General features: G+C 40.9%; 1 protein-coding gene across 2 annotated transcripts in view; it reads right to left on the minus strand.

Moving 5' to 3' along the window:
- Positions 1-529: 529 nt before the first annotated feature.
- Positions 530-20,728, minus strand: part of USP46 (ubiquitin specific peptidase 46) — a 73,973-nt gene continuing 53,774 nt past the window's right edge. For both annotated transcript variants that reach the window (XM_003898897.3, XM_003898898.4), the window contains exons 6-9: positions 14,355-14,438; positions 11,693-11,890; positions 8,221-8,299; positions 530-7,306 (exon numbers count right to left, since the gene is read on the minus strand). In XM_003898897.3, the coding sequence (XP_003898946.1) occupies positions 7,205-7,306; positions 8,221-8,299; positions 11,693-11,890; positions 14,355-14,438 (463 nt within the window). In that variant the 3' untranslated portion in view covers positions 530-7,204. The remainder of the gene's footprint in view (positions 7,307-8,220; positions 8,300-11,692; positions 11,891-14,354; positions 14,439-20,728) is intronic.

The following is a 20,728-nucleotide window of genomic DNA, read 5'->3' on the forward strand; positions in this document are numbered from 1 at the left end:
ATATGGGACAAGAGGAGAATAGAAATCATCCCCACTGCCCACCTTGAGATAAATGCATATGACTTTTCTATTGTTTATCTTTTGTAAAGTGCAGTTTTACTGAGGAGACATATATAATTTACTGTTCCTCTACCTATTCCTTTCCACACGCAGCATGTGAATTCAGATTCAGTGAGTGTGAATCAAAGCCTCCTAAGAATATGACCATACTCTCCCTCTTTTTTTTTTCTTTCCTCCTTCCTCCTCCTGCCTACTTTTCCTCTTTAAATACTGAAGCCCTCAGATTCCTCTTTGTAAAAAGTAGGGGCCATAGATCATACTGTGGCTTTCGTCTCTTTTCCCTGGTGTATCTTCAACTTTGGCAAAATAACCTGTACATTAATTGAGACTTGGCTCAGTCCTTTTCTTTGGTTTACATGTCGAAGCTGGCACATATGACATGCTTAGCCTAGCAATTTATACTTAATATTTGTTCTCCAGGCTTTGGGGTAGCACAGATAGAACAATATACCGAAGCCATTTCACTTCAAAGAGTTTTCAAACAATTTATTTCACAGGAGAGGTGGAGGTCAGTCTTCTTCACACAAGTGTTATAACCCATTAAAAAATTATTTTTCTAATCTCCTCAGAGTGGAAAACAGGTAATTCTCAACCTGGAGACAAGCTCTAAAGTACAGAGATATCACCTGCTGCAGGAGACGTGAAGGCTCACTCTTAAAGTTTTCTCGCATTTATTTTCCATTTTCTTAGCATGGAATGTTCTTTCCAGCAAGGTCCATTAAGAGAGAGTGAAATATGAATACAGCTGTACTGGATTCCTGAGGAGGACTTGATCAAATACATAGAAATGGTGGCTTCAATGATCAAATTATTTTGCTTCTAGCCAAGTCGGATACAAGTCTCCGTTTTCTTTTCAAAGCTCCCTTATGCTGAGAGGAAGTAAGAACAGAATCAGACTGCAATCTAAACACAAGTGCCTGAACTCCTTTTCCATGAAGAGTTTCTATAGAATTCCACACTGCCTTAAGCACGACCTCACTCTTTCTCTCACTCTTGGGAGAGAAAAAAGTGAAAGATGCATCCGTGTAATTGACAACCTGAGTACGACCCCACCAAGGTTAATACATAGTTTATTATAATCATGTGGGAATTAAGCACACAATTAGAAGTCTTTTCTACACAATCTAACATCATTTCTGACTCTGTTATCTCATAGCCAAAATGAAGTTACTTTTCCTTTGTAAGCTCCTAATGTCTTTCGTTCAAATCACTTTAAAACATAAAGGAACCTTAAAAAGCAAACACAGGTTGATGCACCAATAAACCACTTATGCCCTATCTTATTTTGGTAAGTCTACATAGGCTCTAATTATCTGGTCATAATGTAAACAGATTGTTTAGAAATAACAGATACTTGATTCATAAAGCCCACTGTTGAGGCTTTCATGATACTGGCTCTTTTAACATGAGAAGAGGCAAAACGTAATTCATTGCTGCAACATAACCGATTTATACTTTGTTTTTCAAAATGTGTTGTCCCTGAGCTGGAAGGCAGGCTGGGAAGAGCGTGGGGCTCCCAGGAAAAAGGATGGGGTGGCTTCATCCAACAGTGCCACCTGCACGGTGAGGCTGCGGCTGAATACCAAACTGTGCTGAATTGCAAGGAGTTTCCCCAACAAGTATTATTTCCACAACTTAATTTTAAATTTCTTTCTCACCCAGACTTTTCTGAGACAAAAAATGAGTCTGTAAGAGGGACCCAATCTGTGTCACCTTTTCATCCGCCAGCTCCTGTCACAATGCCTAGAATGTAATAGTTGCCAAACAAATGCCTAATTAAAAATCTCTCCACCTGGGGCATCTTCACAAAAAGTCTACATGGGCTATCTTTAGTACTAACCCCACAACCAAAATTTTCCCTCAGTAAAAGAAAAATGACTGATATGGTTTGGCTGTGTCTCCACCCAAATCTCATGTTGAATTGTAATCCCCAGTGTTGGAGGCGGGGCCTGGTGGGAGGTGATTGAATCATAGGTGATTTAGCACCATCCCGCTAGTACTGCCTCGTGACTGAGTTCTCACGAGATCTGGCTGTTTAAAAGTGTGTAACTCCAGCCGAGCAAGGTGGCTCATGCCTGTAATCCCAGCACTTTGGGAGGCTGAGGCACCTGAATTCAGGAGTTCCAGACCAGCCTGGCCAATGTGGGGAAACTTTGTCTCTACCGAAAACACAAAAATTACCCGGGTATAGTGGCACATGCCTGTAGTCCCACCTACTTAGGAGGCTGAGACAGGAGAATCGCTTGAACTTGGGAGGCAGAGGTTGCAGTGAGCTGAGATCACAACACTGCACTCCAGCCTGGGTGACAGTGAGACTCCATCTTAAAAAAAAATAAGAAAGAAAAGTGTGTAATCCCTCCCGCTTTGTTCTTTTCCTCTTGCTCCTGCCACATAAGATGGGCTTGCTTTCCCTTTGCTTTCTGCTGTGATTTTAAGTTTCCTGAGGCCTCCCCCAAAACAGAAGCCTGTACAGCCCATAGAACCATGAGTCAATTAAACCTCTTTTCTTCGTAAATGACCCAGTCTCAGGTATGTCTTTATAGCACTGCCAGATGGACAAATACAATGACTTAGCAAATATTTTTATCTTCGTGTAAATATAAGGCAATGGAAATGGAATGCTTCATTTTTTTTCAGTAAAGGTATTTTAACTATCAATACAAAGAGAGGAAAGGAAATTTGAAGAAATGGGAAAATACATTCTCTAGAATTTGTGTCACCTTGGTAGTGACAGGCCTATCCTATAAATCCCACTGACAAAGTGAGGCCTAGGAAAGAAAAACACATTCCCAAGAAGATCTTCTCTTCCTTTGGCCTTCATGGCAGACAGAAGTGACTTTCCCAAGAGTCTCTGTTTCAGCTCAGTCAGGTTCAACTGCACTGCCCTGAGAAGATGGACAGCAGTTGGGAGACTCAACACTTACTGGCACATTCCCTGCTCTTGGTCTGTGAGGTTTTATTCCCATAAATGGACCCAAGCATGTATTCAGATGACAATCTGTCCACCCACAGATGCCCTGGGTGACTGATGCGGAAAAGCAGCCCTACCCGTGATTACTGTAGGCTTCACTGAGGCCACATGGCATGGACCTGTGCCTGCCCCCCTTTTGGGGCAGGGAGTGGTGTGAACTCACCTGAGGATTTCTGAAGCTGGGGGTTCCCCGTGGCTCAGAAACAGGCCCAGAAGTCAGCTGGCTATCAGGACACCAGGGACCAACCACACTCCTACTCCTTCCTAGAAACCAGATGCTGTAGGCTGCCTCCTTATTTGGGGAATGGATCTTTCATTTCATAACTGGTTAAGAGGATTTTATATGCAAAGTCCCCAAAAAGAAATTCACTGTGATGCCTAGTTAACTATCCCTAACTTCTTTTCACTGATATTCTCAATTTGCTATTCTCCAGATACTGTTCCCTGAATTAAATTCTGTTGATCTTTCTCACTCAAAAAAGTGATGAGTTATCTCCAGAACATTGATTTTTATCAACCTTGAGAGGAACGCTGCCTTTATATATTATAGTGATCAGAATGTTCTGTACATTTCCACTGCTTCAAAATTAAGTTTGTAATAATTACTTGGACATAAGACCTGCCACTGACTCACGCTTTATAAAAATGATTTTAAGTCCATGTGTGTAGCATTACCCGGATATAATTCTCTAGAAAGAGAATTTCCATTTTATTCATTTATTTAATTTTTGCAAACAATTTTAGAGGCAGGGTGTTAAACTGATTAAAATTTCACAAGATTGACATTATTGCTTAAAGTGCTTGAATTGGTTACATTTTTAAAAATTAAGGTACAGATTATTTTAAATAAAAACTACAATATTTTTAGCAACAAAATAATAGGAATGCCACACAAATACAGTAACTATTTTGGTTACACAGAAATGGAAGCCAAAAATAAATTAATGTAATACTGGAAAACAGAAATTTAATTAGGCAGAAAAGTAAGAAATAATTTTCCCTGACCCATGCCATTTACATGAGTTCATTACAATAGTGCTGATAAATGCCTTGACCATATAATAGCAAACAAGGGCAAAACATTTAGTGCACAATATTTTAATACACATGAATATACAAAGTTGATCAAAATGCAATGTTGAAAGATAAAATCCATCTGTAATAAAGCTACACTCCAATACCTAAAATAAGCCCTAAGCTCCAGTTAGAACATAGATCATTATTCGGCATGCCCATGAAATTAAGGGTATCCATGAAAATAATTGCATAGGGACCATTTCTGACATTTTTTCCCCATTTTATCTTAAATCCAAAATATACCAGGCCATAAAACCAAATATGACTGACTTCCTATTCAAACTAATGCCCTGCTTGTGTTGTGCCTCACTCTCTTCAGACCAGTCCACTTCCTATGACCATAGAAGGGAAAATGCATCAACACAATAGGACTGGATGCCAGCATTTTATCAACATTTACTTTTAAACACATGATTTTTTAGCATTTTTTATGCCATAACCTAGAGGCTAAACTAGTAAGTAACCAATAAAGCAAATGTTCCTTCTGGTTTTTTTTAAGTGTAAAACACTGTAACTTATTTTATAACACCCAGCAGTTAAAAGAAATACAGCAGGCATACTCACTTCTGCAGATGACACAGGAAATCCTTGGCTGTTGGAGGGAATACTGAGGAGCCTTTGGGCTATTGCTGACCTCAGAATGGTCTCACATCTCCCACACCATTTCCTGTTTTACACTATGAATGAGGGATGTAAACTAAAAGTGTTTGCATGTTACCGTCTTTACATAAAGAGACATGATTGGGAAAAACTTGTAGCTGCCTAGTGTTTGTTTCATTTATTGAGGAGGAAGAGTGAAAAAATTAGCAGATAGCTCTAAATTTTAAAAAGCTGATGGAGTGTTGCTGGAGAAGTGTGTTTTGGTCTTTTTCCAATCTTCTTTTTCTGCACCACACAATTGTTTTAATGTCTTTGCAATATTTTCTTATACTTACCCTTTTTCGTTCCAAAAATCTATCCATGAATGCTGAATTTTAACTGACTCTTTCTATTAAAAGGAATTACTTTGATTAAATCACTGGGAAAAATATTTGGCACAACCAAATAGAAAAGAAATATCCTGAACTTATGACTGAGCATTTAAACATTACTTCTACAGGCTTCCAATTGAAATATTTTTTCTAATAAATTAGCTTCAACAGTTGTTTCAAAGATAATTTTAATAGCTTTTCTTATGAATCAGTTCCAATATATTAGAGGCCAACCATCATTTTCTTAAAACTTTGTAACTTGCAGTCAAATATATGGATTCTATGTAGTACAAACATTTTCCTACATTGATCACCTTCAGTCGGAAAGTGCCTCTCCTTAAAAGGAGACAAAGACTCACCTTCCAGGTAGTGATTACTGCATAAGTTTCATGGAGAGAAAAACAATGCTTATAAATGTGAAATTGCCTCTAAACAAGGCAAGGTACATTTCCATCACTGTATAAAACAATAACATGAAGATCACCCTGTTTTGTCTTCTCCAGTGAAAAGTAAAACATTTCACTTCAAGCATAAACAAATGAAATGTTGGCATGCTTACTTAAGTTCTGAGCAATAAACAGTTCAAGATATTTCAAAGATAAGAAATCCAGTTTTCATCTAGATAAAGTGCTATCCTCTTCATTGTTGCAAAATGGCCACTAACATTTTCCATTTCAATTTTAGTTCACATTATGCCCAAAGTTTGCATGTTCATTAGCGGATGCATTAGGTAACAAAAATATGTTCACAGTTTATTATAGTGTATGGAAGTTACATGACTTCCAAAGGAAGCCAAGATCTAAGACTCAAAAACCAGCTCAACGGCAAAACACCAAACAACCCTTTTAATTAAAGGTACCAATATTCAAATGCTCTAATAAATACATATATAACAAAAGTGAAAAAAGTAACTATAGTGAGATGAGGTTCTTCCAAAAAAATTCTGTCTTGTCAAGCATTTTAGGAGTCTGAGCCAAAGAAACAGCGCCATTTTGTTCATTCCTCCCCCTGCCCACGGACACTTCCTTTGAGCCACCTTCATACCCAGCTAACTCTGGTATTCCCTCTAGGGAAGGTTCTGTATCAGCCCTGGGACTCGCCAGTGCCTCAGTAAACAGACGGACTATATTAAAAAGTTAAGTTGTACAATGTGCTGATGGCTGGAAAGATGCAGTACCTTTGTTATTCCTGATAAGGAACAATGCCGTGCTGACTGGCTAAGGGGAGGTTTGCCAGCCCTGCAGTCACTGACTGTGACACATCAGCAGGATTGGAAAGATACCTTGAAAAGCTTAGCAGTGCCGGATACAGGATAAATACAATTCACAGGGCCTCACAAAAGTGTCACTGAAAATAAACAACATAGAGTTATTTTCCTGAAACTTGGGTTTTGGTAGAAAGGTACGAAAATAACTTTTCATTGTCCACAAATCTTCCCCCTCTTGGCTTTGCCTGCCCTGAGCCTTCTTAGCCCCTGGAATTCTAATGGCTAGGTCAGCACAGCCTAGTGCCAATGCCAGCCAACACCAGCCACCGCGGACAGCTTCTCTTCACCCTGTTTCATGTGAAGGATGATTTTAGTATTGAGGTTACTCACTTTTCAACATTTTCACTTGCACAAACTTAAAGCTACAGTTGCACCCCTAAAAGGTGAATATCTACCCAATTCTTCTGTCCTTTTATCAGAAGAGAGGCAGAGAAGCTGAAAATGGGTAGCAATGCTTCCAGGGACAAGTTAAAGGAATGCACTGTAAGAAGACCCTGGAAGCCACAGAAGTTTAGCAAACACCTAAAATAGACCATAGACATTCATAGGAAATGTCATTCTAATACAGCCAGACATAATGAATGGCATAGCTTTCACCCAGTCCTAAAATTAGCAACTGTTATTCATACAAATCAGACTACAATCTGATTGCAGTTAACTCTATGTCAGACTGAAATAAAACCAAGAGTAGTGCTGCATGTAAAAACACAAAAGGAGAGAGTCTAACTCGGCCAGACCATTGAGACTCAGAGTGATACCATTAGTGGGCCACTGGGGAAGAAGAAAGACTGCAGAGAAACCAGGTAATAGTGCTTTGAACATTTTCCCCCACTTGACTCAGTTCCACAGTTCTTTAAGTTACTCTCTTGACTGATAGAATAAAATATATCCAGATTCTGAATTTTTTGATATATCTGATGTCAGGCCATAGAATTCTTCAATAGCTTGAGCATCTATTTTCTGCAATAAAGGAGAAAGAAAACAATACAATTATATAATATGATTCCTGGGGAAAGGAGATAAAAACTAATGGCATATATATTAAAATGCAAGGAGGACAATTTGTTATGAAATTATGATTGGGAACTTTCAATAGCAAATGGAGAATTCCACAGACTTGGCTGAAGGACATCATCACAGAAATTGTACATCTCTGGGAAAGTAGGCAACGCCTTCATGCATTAGCAACCCTGTGTGGGCACTCTTTGAAGAACAAGACAAGACATCTCCCAGATGGTAAACTGATGGGTCCTGGAAATAGCCTTAAGTCTTTCCGGCCACCAGAGTTTAGTGTTATTCCACTTTTAGTGTTATTCCACTTTTAGTGTTATTCCACTAAAACTGCTACCCTAGTGGGTTAAAATAGATCATGTCTTTGAGTGTAGAATTCATTCCAGCTAGTATTCTTTTATAACAAAATCAATACATAGAATGTATTGGTGTAATATAAAGATTTCCAGATCCAAAAGACTGAAAAAAATACTTTAAACAATAATCGATACAAGAAAAATTTGTTATAATAAAATAATTTTAATAGAACTTTGAAGTCTATTGTTTGCCCTGTATCAGAGGGGGCTTTAGTCATGATAGAAACAAGACTTATACTTAAGTATGATTTACGGTGACACAGATAGAGAGACCCCGTGTCTATGGCTGAACCGTAGAGAACACTCGTCAGTAAGTCCGTGATCACACCCCTTCTCCCTTTCCATGGAGCATGGGGATTAGCAGAATTTGGTTTTGAATAGAAATTTAAGTTGTTTTCAAATTACATTATGGGGAAACAGGCCTATTTTAGAAAACATCTATACGTATACGTTCCCTGAAATACTACTGATGCTCTATGACTACTGGAGAATAATCTGCAAACCAACCTCTACAATGTCATCATCAAATAAAAGCCAGAAGCCGTGACTTTTCACGATAGTGATATAATGCCCACGATTAGGACCACTGGAAAAGAACAATTAAAAGAAAGTCAGCAAGTTAACATTTATCTCTTTATAAAACTTTACTTAGCTCTTTATAAGCAGTGATTCTCTGGGAAACAAACTATGTCATCAGCATAAAGAACTTGGAATATAGCTCATGTCTATGTTCACAACACTATGCTGGACACGGGAATACAAAAGTGGACAGAAGAGATGTCTTCTAAGGACTCATAATCCAGCAGCAAAAACAGACACTCAAATTCAGTAAATATTAACAAAAAATTACTCTCTACCTATTCTGTGCCAGGCCCTATTCTATCTGTCAGGGGAAGAAGCAGTGAACAAAACAAAGACCTCACTTACTTGGGACTTGGGGTAGGGGCCAGATTGGCAATATACAAACTAAACTTATAAATGTATGTCAAGCGGTGAGAAGTGTCACGGAGAAGGATGAAGCAGGGTAATGGGATATGAGTGATGGGAGGAGGTAATATTTGATGGAAAGTGAAGGGAGGCCACTTTGATAATGTGAGCAGAAGGAAATTTCCTTGAAGGAAATGGCAGGGGTAGGGGGAGGCGTGGGGTTGGGGTCAGGGCATGGGAAGAAGCCATGTGACTCTGGGATGGAAGTTTCAGAAATAGGGAATAGCAAGTGGAAACACCTGGGGTGAGTGAGTAGCACTTGGTGTCTTCAGGAACAGCAGAGAGGCCAAAGGAGGCCAGAGCAGCAGAGTGAGCAAGGAGGGGAAGACCGGAGGGGGCTGAGGGGCAGGTGTAGGAATCGTAGGTAAGATTTTAGGCTTTGCTTCGAGCAAGCCAGGAAGAAATGGGAATTTTGAGGAGTTGCATGATCTGTGTTTTAGAAAGACATTAAAAAACCAATAAGCATAGTAACAAGTGTTAAAAAGCCATATGCTATGCTATACGGAAAAAAGCAGAAAGGACAACTAAGCAGCTGTCACTATGTAGTTAGGTTAGATTTGCACGAGTGAGGAGATTTTAATCCTAAACCTAAAACTGTTTTTTAACGCACTGTTAAAGTTGAAAAAGCCAAACTTTCCCCTTTGTTTACCCTCTTTCAACACAAGATGATGCCAATGATCTGTTCCTGCCCTTTCTCCAGCCTCCTCCAGCTACTGTCTCCCTTTCCCTCTGAGCTCCAGCCCATCAGGCTCCTCTCACACGCCACCCCCTTCACATTACGGGCCTTTGCATTGGTAAACTCTGCCAGAGATAATCCTCCCCCAACTGCATTCTTTTTAGCCCTCAGCTCAAATGTCACCTCCCCAGATAAATCTCTGCTGACCACCTCACCTGAAGAGGTATTTCCCATCACTCACTCATCTCCCTGTTTATTCCTGATAGCACTGATCAAAATCAAATTATCTTGCAATGGTTTGTTTTTGGAGGTAGCAGGGCAGTGTGTTTACTTGTTCATTATCAGTCTTTCCAGATAGATTATAAATTTTGTGAGGGCAGGGCCCCTGTGCTGTGTGTCTTTTCGTTACTCTATCTTCAGATCCTGGCATGGAACCCAGAAATTATGAGCTTAAAAAAAAACTTGCTGCAGAAATCAATGCATGAGGCTATGCACCTGTTGCAACTGTGGGCCTGCCTTCCTGGCATGGAAGGGAAGGCAGGCCCAGCTCCCTAACCTCAAAGCTTTCCAGTGCTACCTGGAAGCCACCCAATCCACATGCATAGGCCAACCCTGCTCCACACAGGAGAACAATGCTACTTCTGTGGGGAGGAGTTTGAAGAATCCTAGTTAGTGGCATGCATGACTTGGCACCAACTGATTTCTGCTACCAGGGCTCTTCTGACCTTGTGCTCACAGTACAGAAACTGACCTTAGAGAACCCAGCCTCCCGCTGGACGTCCAGTTCCCTCACCTGGGTCTCTGCCAGTCCTCCCAAGGATTTGAATTGGGCACCCACAGAGACCCACACTGAAAGTCCTGTGTACCCTGTGCAAGGGGCCCTCCTGTTCACACCACCCCTGCCACCCACTTTAGCCACAATGTCCACCAGGTCCCAGGCTCTGCCTGCCTTAAGACCTTCCTGAACCCTGCACCAATGTGAGGCCTCACCCAGTGCTCAAGGTTAGGTTCCAGGTCACTGGAACACTGTGTTCTTCAAAAGAATAACAGCTCTTCTTCAGGGAGAACACCACAAAACTGGCATATAACTAGCAAATAAATACCATTTTACTGAGAATACAAGAAAACATCCAGTGACTTAAAGTTAATACATGCAGGATAAAATATGGGGTGCTTCAGATGTAAAGTTACAGTTTCTGATGCCATCTACCCTAGTACACAATTAAAAATGTATCAATCTATTCCTGCGCATGGCAATGGTAGTCTCCTGGTAATGGTGTGTTCACCATAATCTGATTTTAGCAGATGGTGGAGAAAGACTCTTACTCTGTGACACGCCCCAATCTAAAACCTACGAGGGCGGGGGAAAGCTGTGCCTACTCCCAAGACAGAACATACACCTGTCCCAGCTGAGCAAAGAATAACAAACAGGTGAATTTTCAATGTATTTTTCTTCCCTTATACCAAATTATGGAATAAAAAATATCTGCTCACACTTTGGGAGGCCGAGGCGGGCAGATCACAAGGTCAGGAGATCGAGACCACGGTGAAACCCTGTCTCTACTAAAAATACAAAAAATTAGCCGGCACGGTGGCAGGCGCCTGTAATCCCAGCTGCTCGGGAGGCTGAGGCAGGAGAATGGCCTGAACCCAGGAGACGGAGCTTGCAGTGAGCCGAGATCATGCCACTGCACTCCAGCCTGGGGGACAGAGCGAGACTCTGTCTCAAAAAAAAAGAAAAAAAAAAATCTGCTCAAAGGAATTTCGGCAAAATGCTTTGCCTTTCCATATCTAGAGGCCTTCTCTCTCTTATCTTTTTTTCTGATTATATACTTATTACAGAATGTTGGGGAAAGAACAAAAATAACAAAGAATATTTTTTGAGAATATATTTTTAATCACTCAAAGTGCCAAAAAATATTAAATTTGATCCACTGCTTCCAGTCTTTATTTACACATCTTAAAATACTTTTGAGATCATACTATAAATGCAACTTGGCTTTTAAAAATTAAAATAATAGCATAGACATTTCTCCATGTTATTTCAAATTCCTCATAACCATCATTTCCATGCAAAGGAGATTTATTAAGTGATTTCTCTCATGATAGAACACTTAGATTTTCATTATTGGAATGCTCTTTATTTTATGTGTCTGCAGGCATGTTTACATATTTTTTGTGATGATCAGTAAGAGTTTGGAAGATATCCCAAAAGTACTGAGTGCCACGGCCCAGGAAAGGTGCAGCTGGGTATACTTCAGCGAAGGAGCAACCCTTACACTTACCCTGTATGTCTGCTTCCAGTCTTGCCCTTACCTGCCACAGTGAACGACCACAGCAACCAGGTCATACATGCGGTCCAAGTTCACCGCATCACTAGAGGTGTTGAAGAGCCGGAGTTCCAGAGGGAAGACCACACGGTAAGACAGCTTGGTGTATCTGTGCAGCTGCTCCATGTACTTGAACCGCTTTAGGTGCAGGGCCAAGATCATGGGCAGCTTTTTTACCCTCATCCTAAGAAACCATGAAATAGAAAATCAGTTGTACCCAACACCTGTTAGGGGAAGAGAATACACTGTCACCTGCACAAACAGAATAAGAGGAAGTTCTATCCAACTTCAAACCAGCAAACAACCAAACAGTTTGCAAGGATAAAAGTATGTTGGCTTATATAGAACTGACTTAACCTACATCCCTGGCTCCCAGGAGCATCCCAGCAGGAGAAATGTACAACGGTGTGAGTCTATTTGTTGAAAGGAGATGTTTCAGAATTTTTGTACAAATAAAAATAGGTTGTGCAATTGTTCTCCACCACTGCCCTGTGCCTTCCAGAGAGAAATGATACTTGGACAGTCTACCCCCTCAGATGATGGAGAGGAGGGTTGAGAGTTTTTGAGAACAGGAAGATAGGAGGAGGACAAGGTAGACGGTGCCGACTGCTGGACTTACAGGTTCCGAGGACTGGCAGGAGATGGATGCTTCTGACACACACTCTTGGGCACTGGGACACCAAGCATGCCAGGCTCACTCTCATTCCGACCCTTGTGATCTTGGGCAAGTCACTTCCCTTCTCTAGCTCTCAGTTTCCTCATTTATAAAATGCAGGGGTTGGTTTAGGGCTACATTTTGCAAACTGGGTGCATGAGAGCACTGGAGATGTTAACAGATGTGATGTTTCTGTGGCTAAGTAAGTTTGGACGATGCTACTTTCTGCTTTGAAGATCCTAAGTGTACATTACCACACTGAAGATTTTGAGAAATCCTGCAGTAAAGGAATTGTTCTGTTGTTTGATGTTGGACTTCCCAAACTTATATAAACATAGAAAGGTTTTTTACTAGGTGATCGTTCACCTAGTAACTGATCATTCCTCAGTAAAAAGTCACAAAGATAACAGTTTATGCAGAGTATACTGCTAGAATAACGGGTCTTCCAGTTATCTTCCAGGCCCCCATTCCATGAATGTACTGAATTAAGTGTAAATGCCATTTAGTTTGCATACATTTTTAATGCATAGTATGTGAAAAGGACAAATTTTAAAAGAAGAGTTTTAAGGAATCTATTAAGGAAAAGCCCTGTTCATACAAATAAGCAAGTAAAACAACACTAGAGAAATAAGAATTATGGGGAACCCCATATTTTACAGGAACACATGACATTGTAATGTATAAACTCCCCAGGGCTGAACGAAAAACATCTTAATGCCACAAAGGAAGACCCAAGGCCAGTCTTAGGCAGACTGCGGTTATAAGGATGGGGGGCAGACGTGAGTGACCTTCTTTACTAACAAAAGATATCTACCTACCTCCTTGAGGCCTGCTTGCTACAGTGACTAACCATCTGTAAGTTTTGCAGCAAAGAAAAGTGTACATGTTTGGAGTGAACGCCTGGGAAGGCTGGGCAGAGAAATGATCTCAACCTCAGGTCTAAACCCCTGAGGGTTTTAGACAGCAGTACTGAGCATCTGCCAGCTGCCTTGAATACTCCAGACCACTGACAAGATAGATTTAACTCACGGAAGCCTTTGCAGGATGACTGAAATGGCAACTTTCCTGGCTTGTAGGAGCAGATTAATGGGGAACAACTGGTTATTCCAGATTTTCCAAGAGCTGTAACTGTCTGGTGTGCAGAAAAGATGGTGCAATAACTTACTTTCTTATCACCTGTTCTTTTTCTTTTTTTTTGATACGGAGTCTCACTCTGTCACTCAGGCTGCAGTGCAGTGGTGCGATCTCAGCTCACTGCAACCTCTGCTTCCTGGGTTCAAGTGATTCTCCTGCCTCAGCCTCCCGAGTAGCTAGACGATAGGCGCCCACCACCACACCCACCTAATTTTTGTATTTTTAGTAGAGACGGGGTTTCGCCATGTTGACCAGGCTGGTCTCAAACTCCTGACCTCAAATGATTGGCCTTCCTCGGCCTCCCAAAATGCTGGGATTATAGGTGTGAGCCACTGCGCCCAGCCTCTAATCACCTATGCTTATAACTGATGTGTTAATAATTTCCTCATGAGTCCTTACGAAATGATATATATTTTTTAAACTTCTGTCTCTAAATAAGAGGTCCCAATGTTTAAGCAATACAAACAAAAATAATATTGGGTGTCTACTATGTGTTATATACTCTGCTAAGTATTTATATAATTTACCTTTAATCTCAAGAGAATAGTGATTACATTTAATCATTACTTGTTTATCTAGCATAGTATCTGGCACACGGCAGGGCTCAACAAATATTTGCTGAATGACTGAATGAATAAACAAATAAGTAAACAATCGGACAGACAACTCTCCAAGTTGTCCTCTCCAAGGTCAGCGTTCTCATCCCAGTTTCACTGGTGAGGAGGGTAATTGACTTCCCCAAGGTTCCACGGCTACAAGCCCAGGAAGCTGAGATTGATTCAAAGCCAACCCTGCTGGGCCCCACAGTCTGGATCCTTCTCACCACACAAAGATAACCCTGAGCTAAATCTTTACCTACCTTTTCTGGGCTTCCTGTTTGCTGCAGCATGTTTCACAATAATATTTTTGTTCACTACACAGTGTTTCTGTGTTGCTGAAGTCTCTGTAGAGGAAATTATTTTCATCTTTAAAAAATGTCCAAATCTACTTGGTATACCATGTTTTAAATCCCTCAACTAACCTGTAGGGTAATTTTTAAATAAAAATGGGAGAAGTAATAAAAAAAAACCCTACTTAAAACTAGGATGGAAGAGAAACTACAGGATAAATAAAAAGAAGACTGGGTGCCATTATGATGGTAGACATGTTCTTTACATCAAATCATGAATTTACCATGAGAGATTCAAATATAGTTTTATTTATGGGATATATAAAGGCAGATACAAATTAGGGTTTCCAACTGGATTCAGAAAAAAACCTCATGATTTAATGGTGAATACCTATAAGCTAGAAACTGAAATCATAATAGAAAAATGCTATTGAGTAAAAGCTCACCATAAACACTAAAACTTAGGTCGAAAAAGGATATCAGATAATATGCAAGGTGACATTATTGTGTAGTTAATGAAAAACAGTATTTCTCTGGTAGTCCATATTTTCAAAGAGCACGAAAGTAAAGATAATGAAATTTAAACCATATACAAAACTGCCCTCTTACTGAACTAAAGAAATCCTGAATTAATCAGATGACCACCTCCTACCAACCATTGCTCCCCACTGCTCCCCCGCCAGAGGATATGAACTTTTGCCTGCCCCCTTTGGAGAACAAAAGCCACTGTGTTTGTCATATGTGTATCTGCCTTATCTTGAGGTTCTACTCTGCTACTTATGGTTTTTATTTTTTAAATGTCGTGGTTTTTCATTCTCTTCCAGCCATCGAGATTCTAACTTAACATTTCTGTGGTACTGCTTCAAGGGCTGAAAAGAACATCTGGACTAACACCCTACAGTTTTGAAAAATTCTGGGACATTTCCTTGTTCACAGAGTGTCCTAGCACCACAATGACCAGATTTTATTAAACATAAAATGTTATTTAAAATGTGTTAGGTGATTCTACCACTTACACAGAACACATCAAAAGAAAACACGGATTCTTTCATTCATTAAGTCCCCAAATGTTTCCTGCCAGTCCTCTGGGCTAGATTCTGGGGATCCACAGAGAATAACTGCCCTCATACGGTTCACACTTCAACAGAGATGCGTGCAAATGAACCACTGACAACATGAAACGATCAGTGCAGCTTCAATAAAAAGTATTACATGATTCCCCTGCTGAAACCCTCCAGCAGTTCCCACTGCACTTATCCACCCTGCCTCCTCTCTGCTTCAGTCACACTGGCCCTGGGATATCCTCTTCTTACCTTAGGGTGTTTGCAGGTGCTATTTTCTCAGCACTGAGCGCTTCCTTCCAGAAGCTTCCATGGCTGGCTAACATGGTTGTTCAGCACTCAGCCTAAACATCCCCTCTTTGGAGAAAACTTCTCTGGCCACTTTGTCCAAGCCTATCCAGCCCCTATCACATTGCCGTCTTATTTCTTCCCAGCATCTGAAACCAATCTTCTGTTCATTTGATTACTTGCTTCCCCTCTATGTGGGCAGTGCGCTTGTCATTCCTATATCCCCAGCACGACACACAATGGAACGCATTAATATTTGTTGGTTGAATGAATGAACCAACAAAGACAGAAGCAGGTGTAAAGTCCAGGAGAAAGCACAGAGAAAGAGGGAAAGTGTGCCAGGTGAACAAGCAAATAAGAGTCAATGACTCCAGAGAGAGAACACTGCAGTGCAGAGGCCTGGAGGTAGGGAATAGCAGCAGCGGTGTATTAGTCTGTTCTCATGCTGCTAATAAAGACACATCTGAGACTGGGTAATTTATAAAGAAAAAGAGGTTTAACGAACTCACAGTTTCACATAGCTGGGGAGGCCTCACAATCACGGCAGAAGGCAAAGGAGGAGCACACTCATGTCTTACCTGGCAGCAGGCAAGAGAGAGCATGTGCAGGGGAACTCCCATTTATAAAACCATCAGATCTTGTGAGACTCATTCACTACCACGAGAACAGTATGGGAAAAACTGCTCCCATGATTCAATTATCTCTGCCTGGCCCCTCCTTTAACATGTGGGAATTATTACAATTCAGTGAGATTTGGGTGCAGACACAGCCAAATCATATCAGGCAGCAAGTCACACAGCCTGGAATATGCTACCAAGACACCAGCATGAACACTAACCAACAGTCTCAACAAAGAAAAGACATAATCAGGTAGTGCTTTTTGGAAATTCCACTTTTAACAGCATGGTAGAGGGGGGATTGGAGAGGGCTAAAAGGCAAGAAAGCCATTAGAGTGCAATTGTACTAAACTTTCAGATTTCAAGTATGTGGTATATAAAACAAACTCATACTTAGCTGATTGAATACTTCAATTGAGTAAGTGCTGTGGAATCTTGTTTTGGCTGCATGGGATTGACTGGAGTGGAACCAGGGAGCCAGAGGCAGGGAGGTGAGTATGGGCGTTATGGAGCTTCATATCCTCCCAATGTCTACTGTGGACAAGCTGTACTACCAAGCTAAAGGGTCACAATAGCCAAAGAAAGGCCAGCAACAAACAGGGAATCATTCATTCCTACTCATTCTTATTTTTTCCAAAAAGTTATTTGATTTGTACACCCAGACAGGTGGAAATATAGCAGAAGTTAATACCTAATGTAAAGACCCATTTTACAAAGAAGGTCGCTGACAGAGTAATGCTCTTAGGGCATCCATGAGTTGAGAATTAGAAAATGAAGGTAAATTAGAAGAAGGGAAGGACCCCAGCCGTAAATGCTGAGGCAGAGCAGCTGTCAGTTAATGCTCTATACCTGTTAGAACAAAAATGGGCAACAGTGGTGTAGGAAACTCTTCAATGAGAAAGACAGAGGGGCACTTGCTCTCTCCCACACTTGGGATAAATTATCAAAGCATAGAGCAGAGGTTGGGAGAAAAACACAAAATTCTTTGTATTGCTTTAAAAAGAGGCAGAGCAGCAATAAAATATTACTTAAAAATACACTTTGGGGCTTGATATAGTTTGGATCTGTGTCCCCACCCAAATCTCATATTCAACTGTAGTCCCCGATGTTGGAGGTAGGACCTGGTAGAAGGTAACTGGATCATGGGGGCAGAATTCTCATGAACGGTTTAGCACCATCCTCCCAGTGATGTCCTCGCCATACATCGTGGTTGAGTTCTTGCGAGATCTGGCCATTTAAAAGTGTTTAGCCCCTCCTCCAACCCCTGGCTTCTGTTCCAGTTGTGTGATGTGTCTGTTCCCCCTTCACCTTCTGCCATAATTGTAAATTTCCTGAGGCTTCCCCAGAAGCCAAGCAGATGCCAACACCATGCAGAGCGATGAGCCAATTAAACCTCTTTTCTTTATAAATTACCCAGTCTCAGGTATTTATTTATAGCAACGTGGGAATGGACTAATATAGGGCAGCTCCAGAAGTAGTGAGTTATCTCAATTGATGGTTCACAGTCAGTTATAGATCAAACTCCTTGTTCTACTTTTTCCTCCATTCTCAGGAAGGAAGGAAGGAGGGAAGGAGAGAAAGAGAAGAAAGAAAATACACTTTGGGAACAAATCTAATAAGAAATGCATGCTTTTACAAAAAAGGCACTAAAGCCTTATGCAAGTATTTTAGAACTTAAAAAATGGAGAAAGACTCTTTTTGGGGAAGGCTATCATTTATTGTAAACACAGCTATCGTGTCCAAGTTAATGTCTATCTTTGATATATTTTCAATTAAAATCTTCTTTTTCACTCATCACAATAATTTAAAATCGATATTAAAAATCCTCAAGTAACACTTCCCGATAATTTCCATGTCATGATCCACACAGAAATACTACCATGAGAAACACAGTAGGATATACTGACGAGGCTGCTCCTATGGCTGGCCATGGGGCTCTGGCACTGCCAGGCCCTCCTAGCCTCCCAGGAACCGAGGAGATGAATACATCTAACCCATTTTCCCTGGCTCACCAGTTGGGAAGTTTTATTCTAGAATCTAGTGCAGTGGTTCTCCTCCTGCTCGCCTGGCTGCTCATTAGAATCATCTGGGGAGCTTTAAACACAATCCCAATGCCCAATCCCACACCCCTCCACCCCCGACTCTCCCTCTATTCAATTACATCAGAATCTCTCCAGGTGGAACCCAGGCATTATTGTTCTTAAATCTTCCAATGTGCTGCCAAAATGCCAATGTAAAGGCAGAGAGTCATTACTCCAATGCTTCCCAATAACCTGGGGATATTGTCGGCACTGGGAGAATGGGAATTTAAAATGAGAGGAAGATAGAGGAAAGGGAAGGTGGTTTTAGAGCACTGAGCATTTGGAGGAGAAAGAGGAGATTCTGGGAAGGAGTCATGAGGAGGGTCTAAGGCACTCAAGTGGTAGACAAAAATAACCAAAAAGGCCATGCAAGGATAATTAAGATAAACTTCACATAGTTTAAGTTTTTGCCTGAGGTCAGCCCTGAACTTTTCACAAGGAAAAAACATCTTTCTTTCTCAGTATTCTCCTATGACACAAATGGCTTACTCTGCCTAAGACACAGTACTGAGGTTTGAAGTATTAGAATTATAGCTCAGCTACCACACAAACTTAATGGTTTCTCCAGATCTATATCCTGAATTTAAACACTATTTATATCATTTCTCTGGAACAAAAGTTCAGTGAAAATACGTTATAATTCACCACCTAAAAACTTTCTGGAAGAAGGTGCCAGAAATCTTACATTCAAACCCCACCATTTTAGCTTAATTTTTTATTTTTTAAAGTTATCGAAATGAAAGAAACATATCAGAAGAGAAATGCAGACATAACATTAGAGAAGAAAATTCATAATTCTAGTTTAAAAAACAAATCCTCAAAAATGCAATCCAAATTAAACCATGAAAGGGGCCAAGCAAGAGCCCACCCTTCCTTCTCTTTTATCTCAGAGACAGAGAAAGCTAACGACTCCACTGGCATCATTTGCTCCCTGCATCTTTCTCCCGCAGGTCCTTCTCCCATCACGGAACTCTGAGTGGTGAGTGGCAACACCTGGCAGGCTTCTCTTTCTGCTGTAGAGGTGACATCTCACACGCATGTTAGGGCAGGTATAGCCGAGTTGGTCAAGGTCTAGTTTAGGTGTGATGTAAAACAAGGGAGTGGGAGGCACTTCAGAGATATCAGCCTGCACAGTGCAATAAGACAGAGTCGAATGTTTAAAAGGCATTCAGAGTCTATTTTATACTCACCCACCCTAGCCTGAACACTTCCAAGTGCCTCTAGCCTGACTTCACCAGGTATGGATAACCAATATACACATTTCTCCAGGAAAAAAAATTATGGAAACCTAAACTTCAGTTCTATTTCTTATAACAAGGTTTCCCAAAGGTTGAAATTATCACCAGTCACTTAACACTTCACCTGGCTGATCTCAAATCTACAGCCACTGCCACCTGCCCTTTTGAACAGTTCAAGTAATTCCTGGAAAAGAGGGAATGTAGCCAACCTCCCTAACTCCAAATTCTCACCAAGGAGGAGAATGGGCATATAATGGCCTTCTCCCATTCCCTCATCAAAAACTAATGGTGGTACACCCTTAACGTTTTCCACGACCTGTGATCATAAAACCTTAGGAAATAAAAAACGGCTTCTTTTCACCGGAACGTTAGGAACTGATAATTGTTTGGCTCTGTGTCCCCACCCAAATCCTATGTTGAATTATAATTCCCAATGTTGGGGGAGGGACCTGGTGGGAGGTGATTTGATTACGGGGGTGGATTTCCCCTTACTGTTCTTGTGATAGTAAGTTCGCACAAAATCTGGCTGTTTAAAACTATGTAGCACTTCTCCCTTCACTCTCTCTCTCCTGCCACCATATGAAGATTATGCATTTCCTCTTCACCTTCTGCCACAATTATAAGTTTCCTCCTGTATAGCCTGTGTAATTGTGAGCCAATTAAACCTTTATTCTCCATAAATTGCCCAGTCTCCAGTATGTCTTTACTGCAGTGTGAGAACAGACTAATATAGAAAATTGGTACCAAGAGTGGAACATTGCTATAAAGATACCTGAAAATGTAGAAGCAACTTTGGTACTGGGTAATGGGGCAGAGGTTGGAACAGTTTGGAGGGCTCAGAAGAAGACAGGAAGATGTGGGAAAGTTTGGAACTTCCTAGAGACTTGAATAGTTGTGACCAAAATGCTGATAGTGACATGGACAGTGAATTCCAGGCTGAGGAAGTAACAGATGGAAATAAGGAAGTTATTGGGAATTGAAGTAAAGTTCACTCTTGCTATGCTTTAGCAAAGAGATTTGTAGCATTGTGCCCCTGCTCAAGAGATCTCTGGGACTTTG

This window comes from Papio anubis, chromosome 3, assembly GCF_008728515.1.
Source record: "Papio anubis isolate 15944 chromosome 3, Panubis1.0, whole genome shotgun sequence".
Classification (NCBI taxonomy): Eukaryota; Metazoa; Chordata; class Mammalia; order Primates; family Cercopithecidae; genus Papio; species Papio anubis.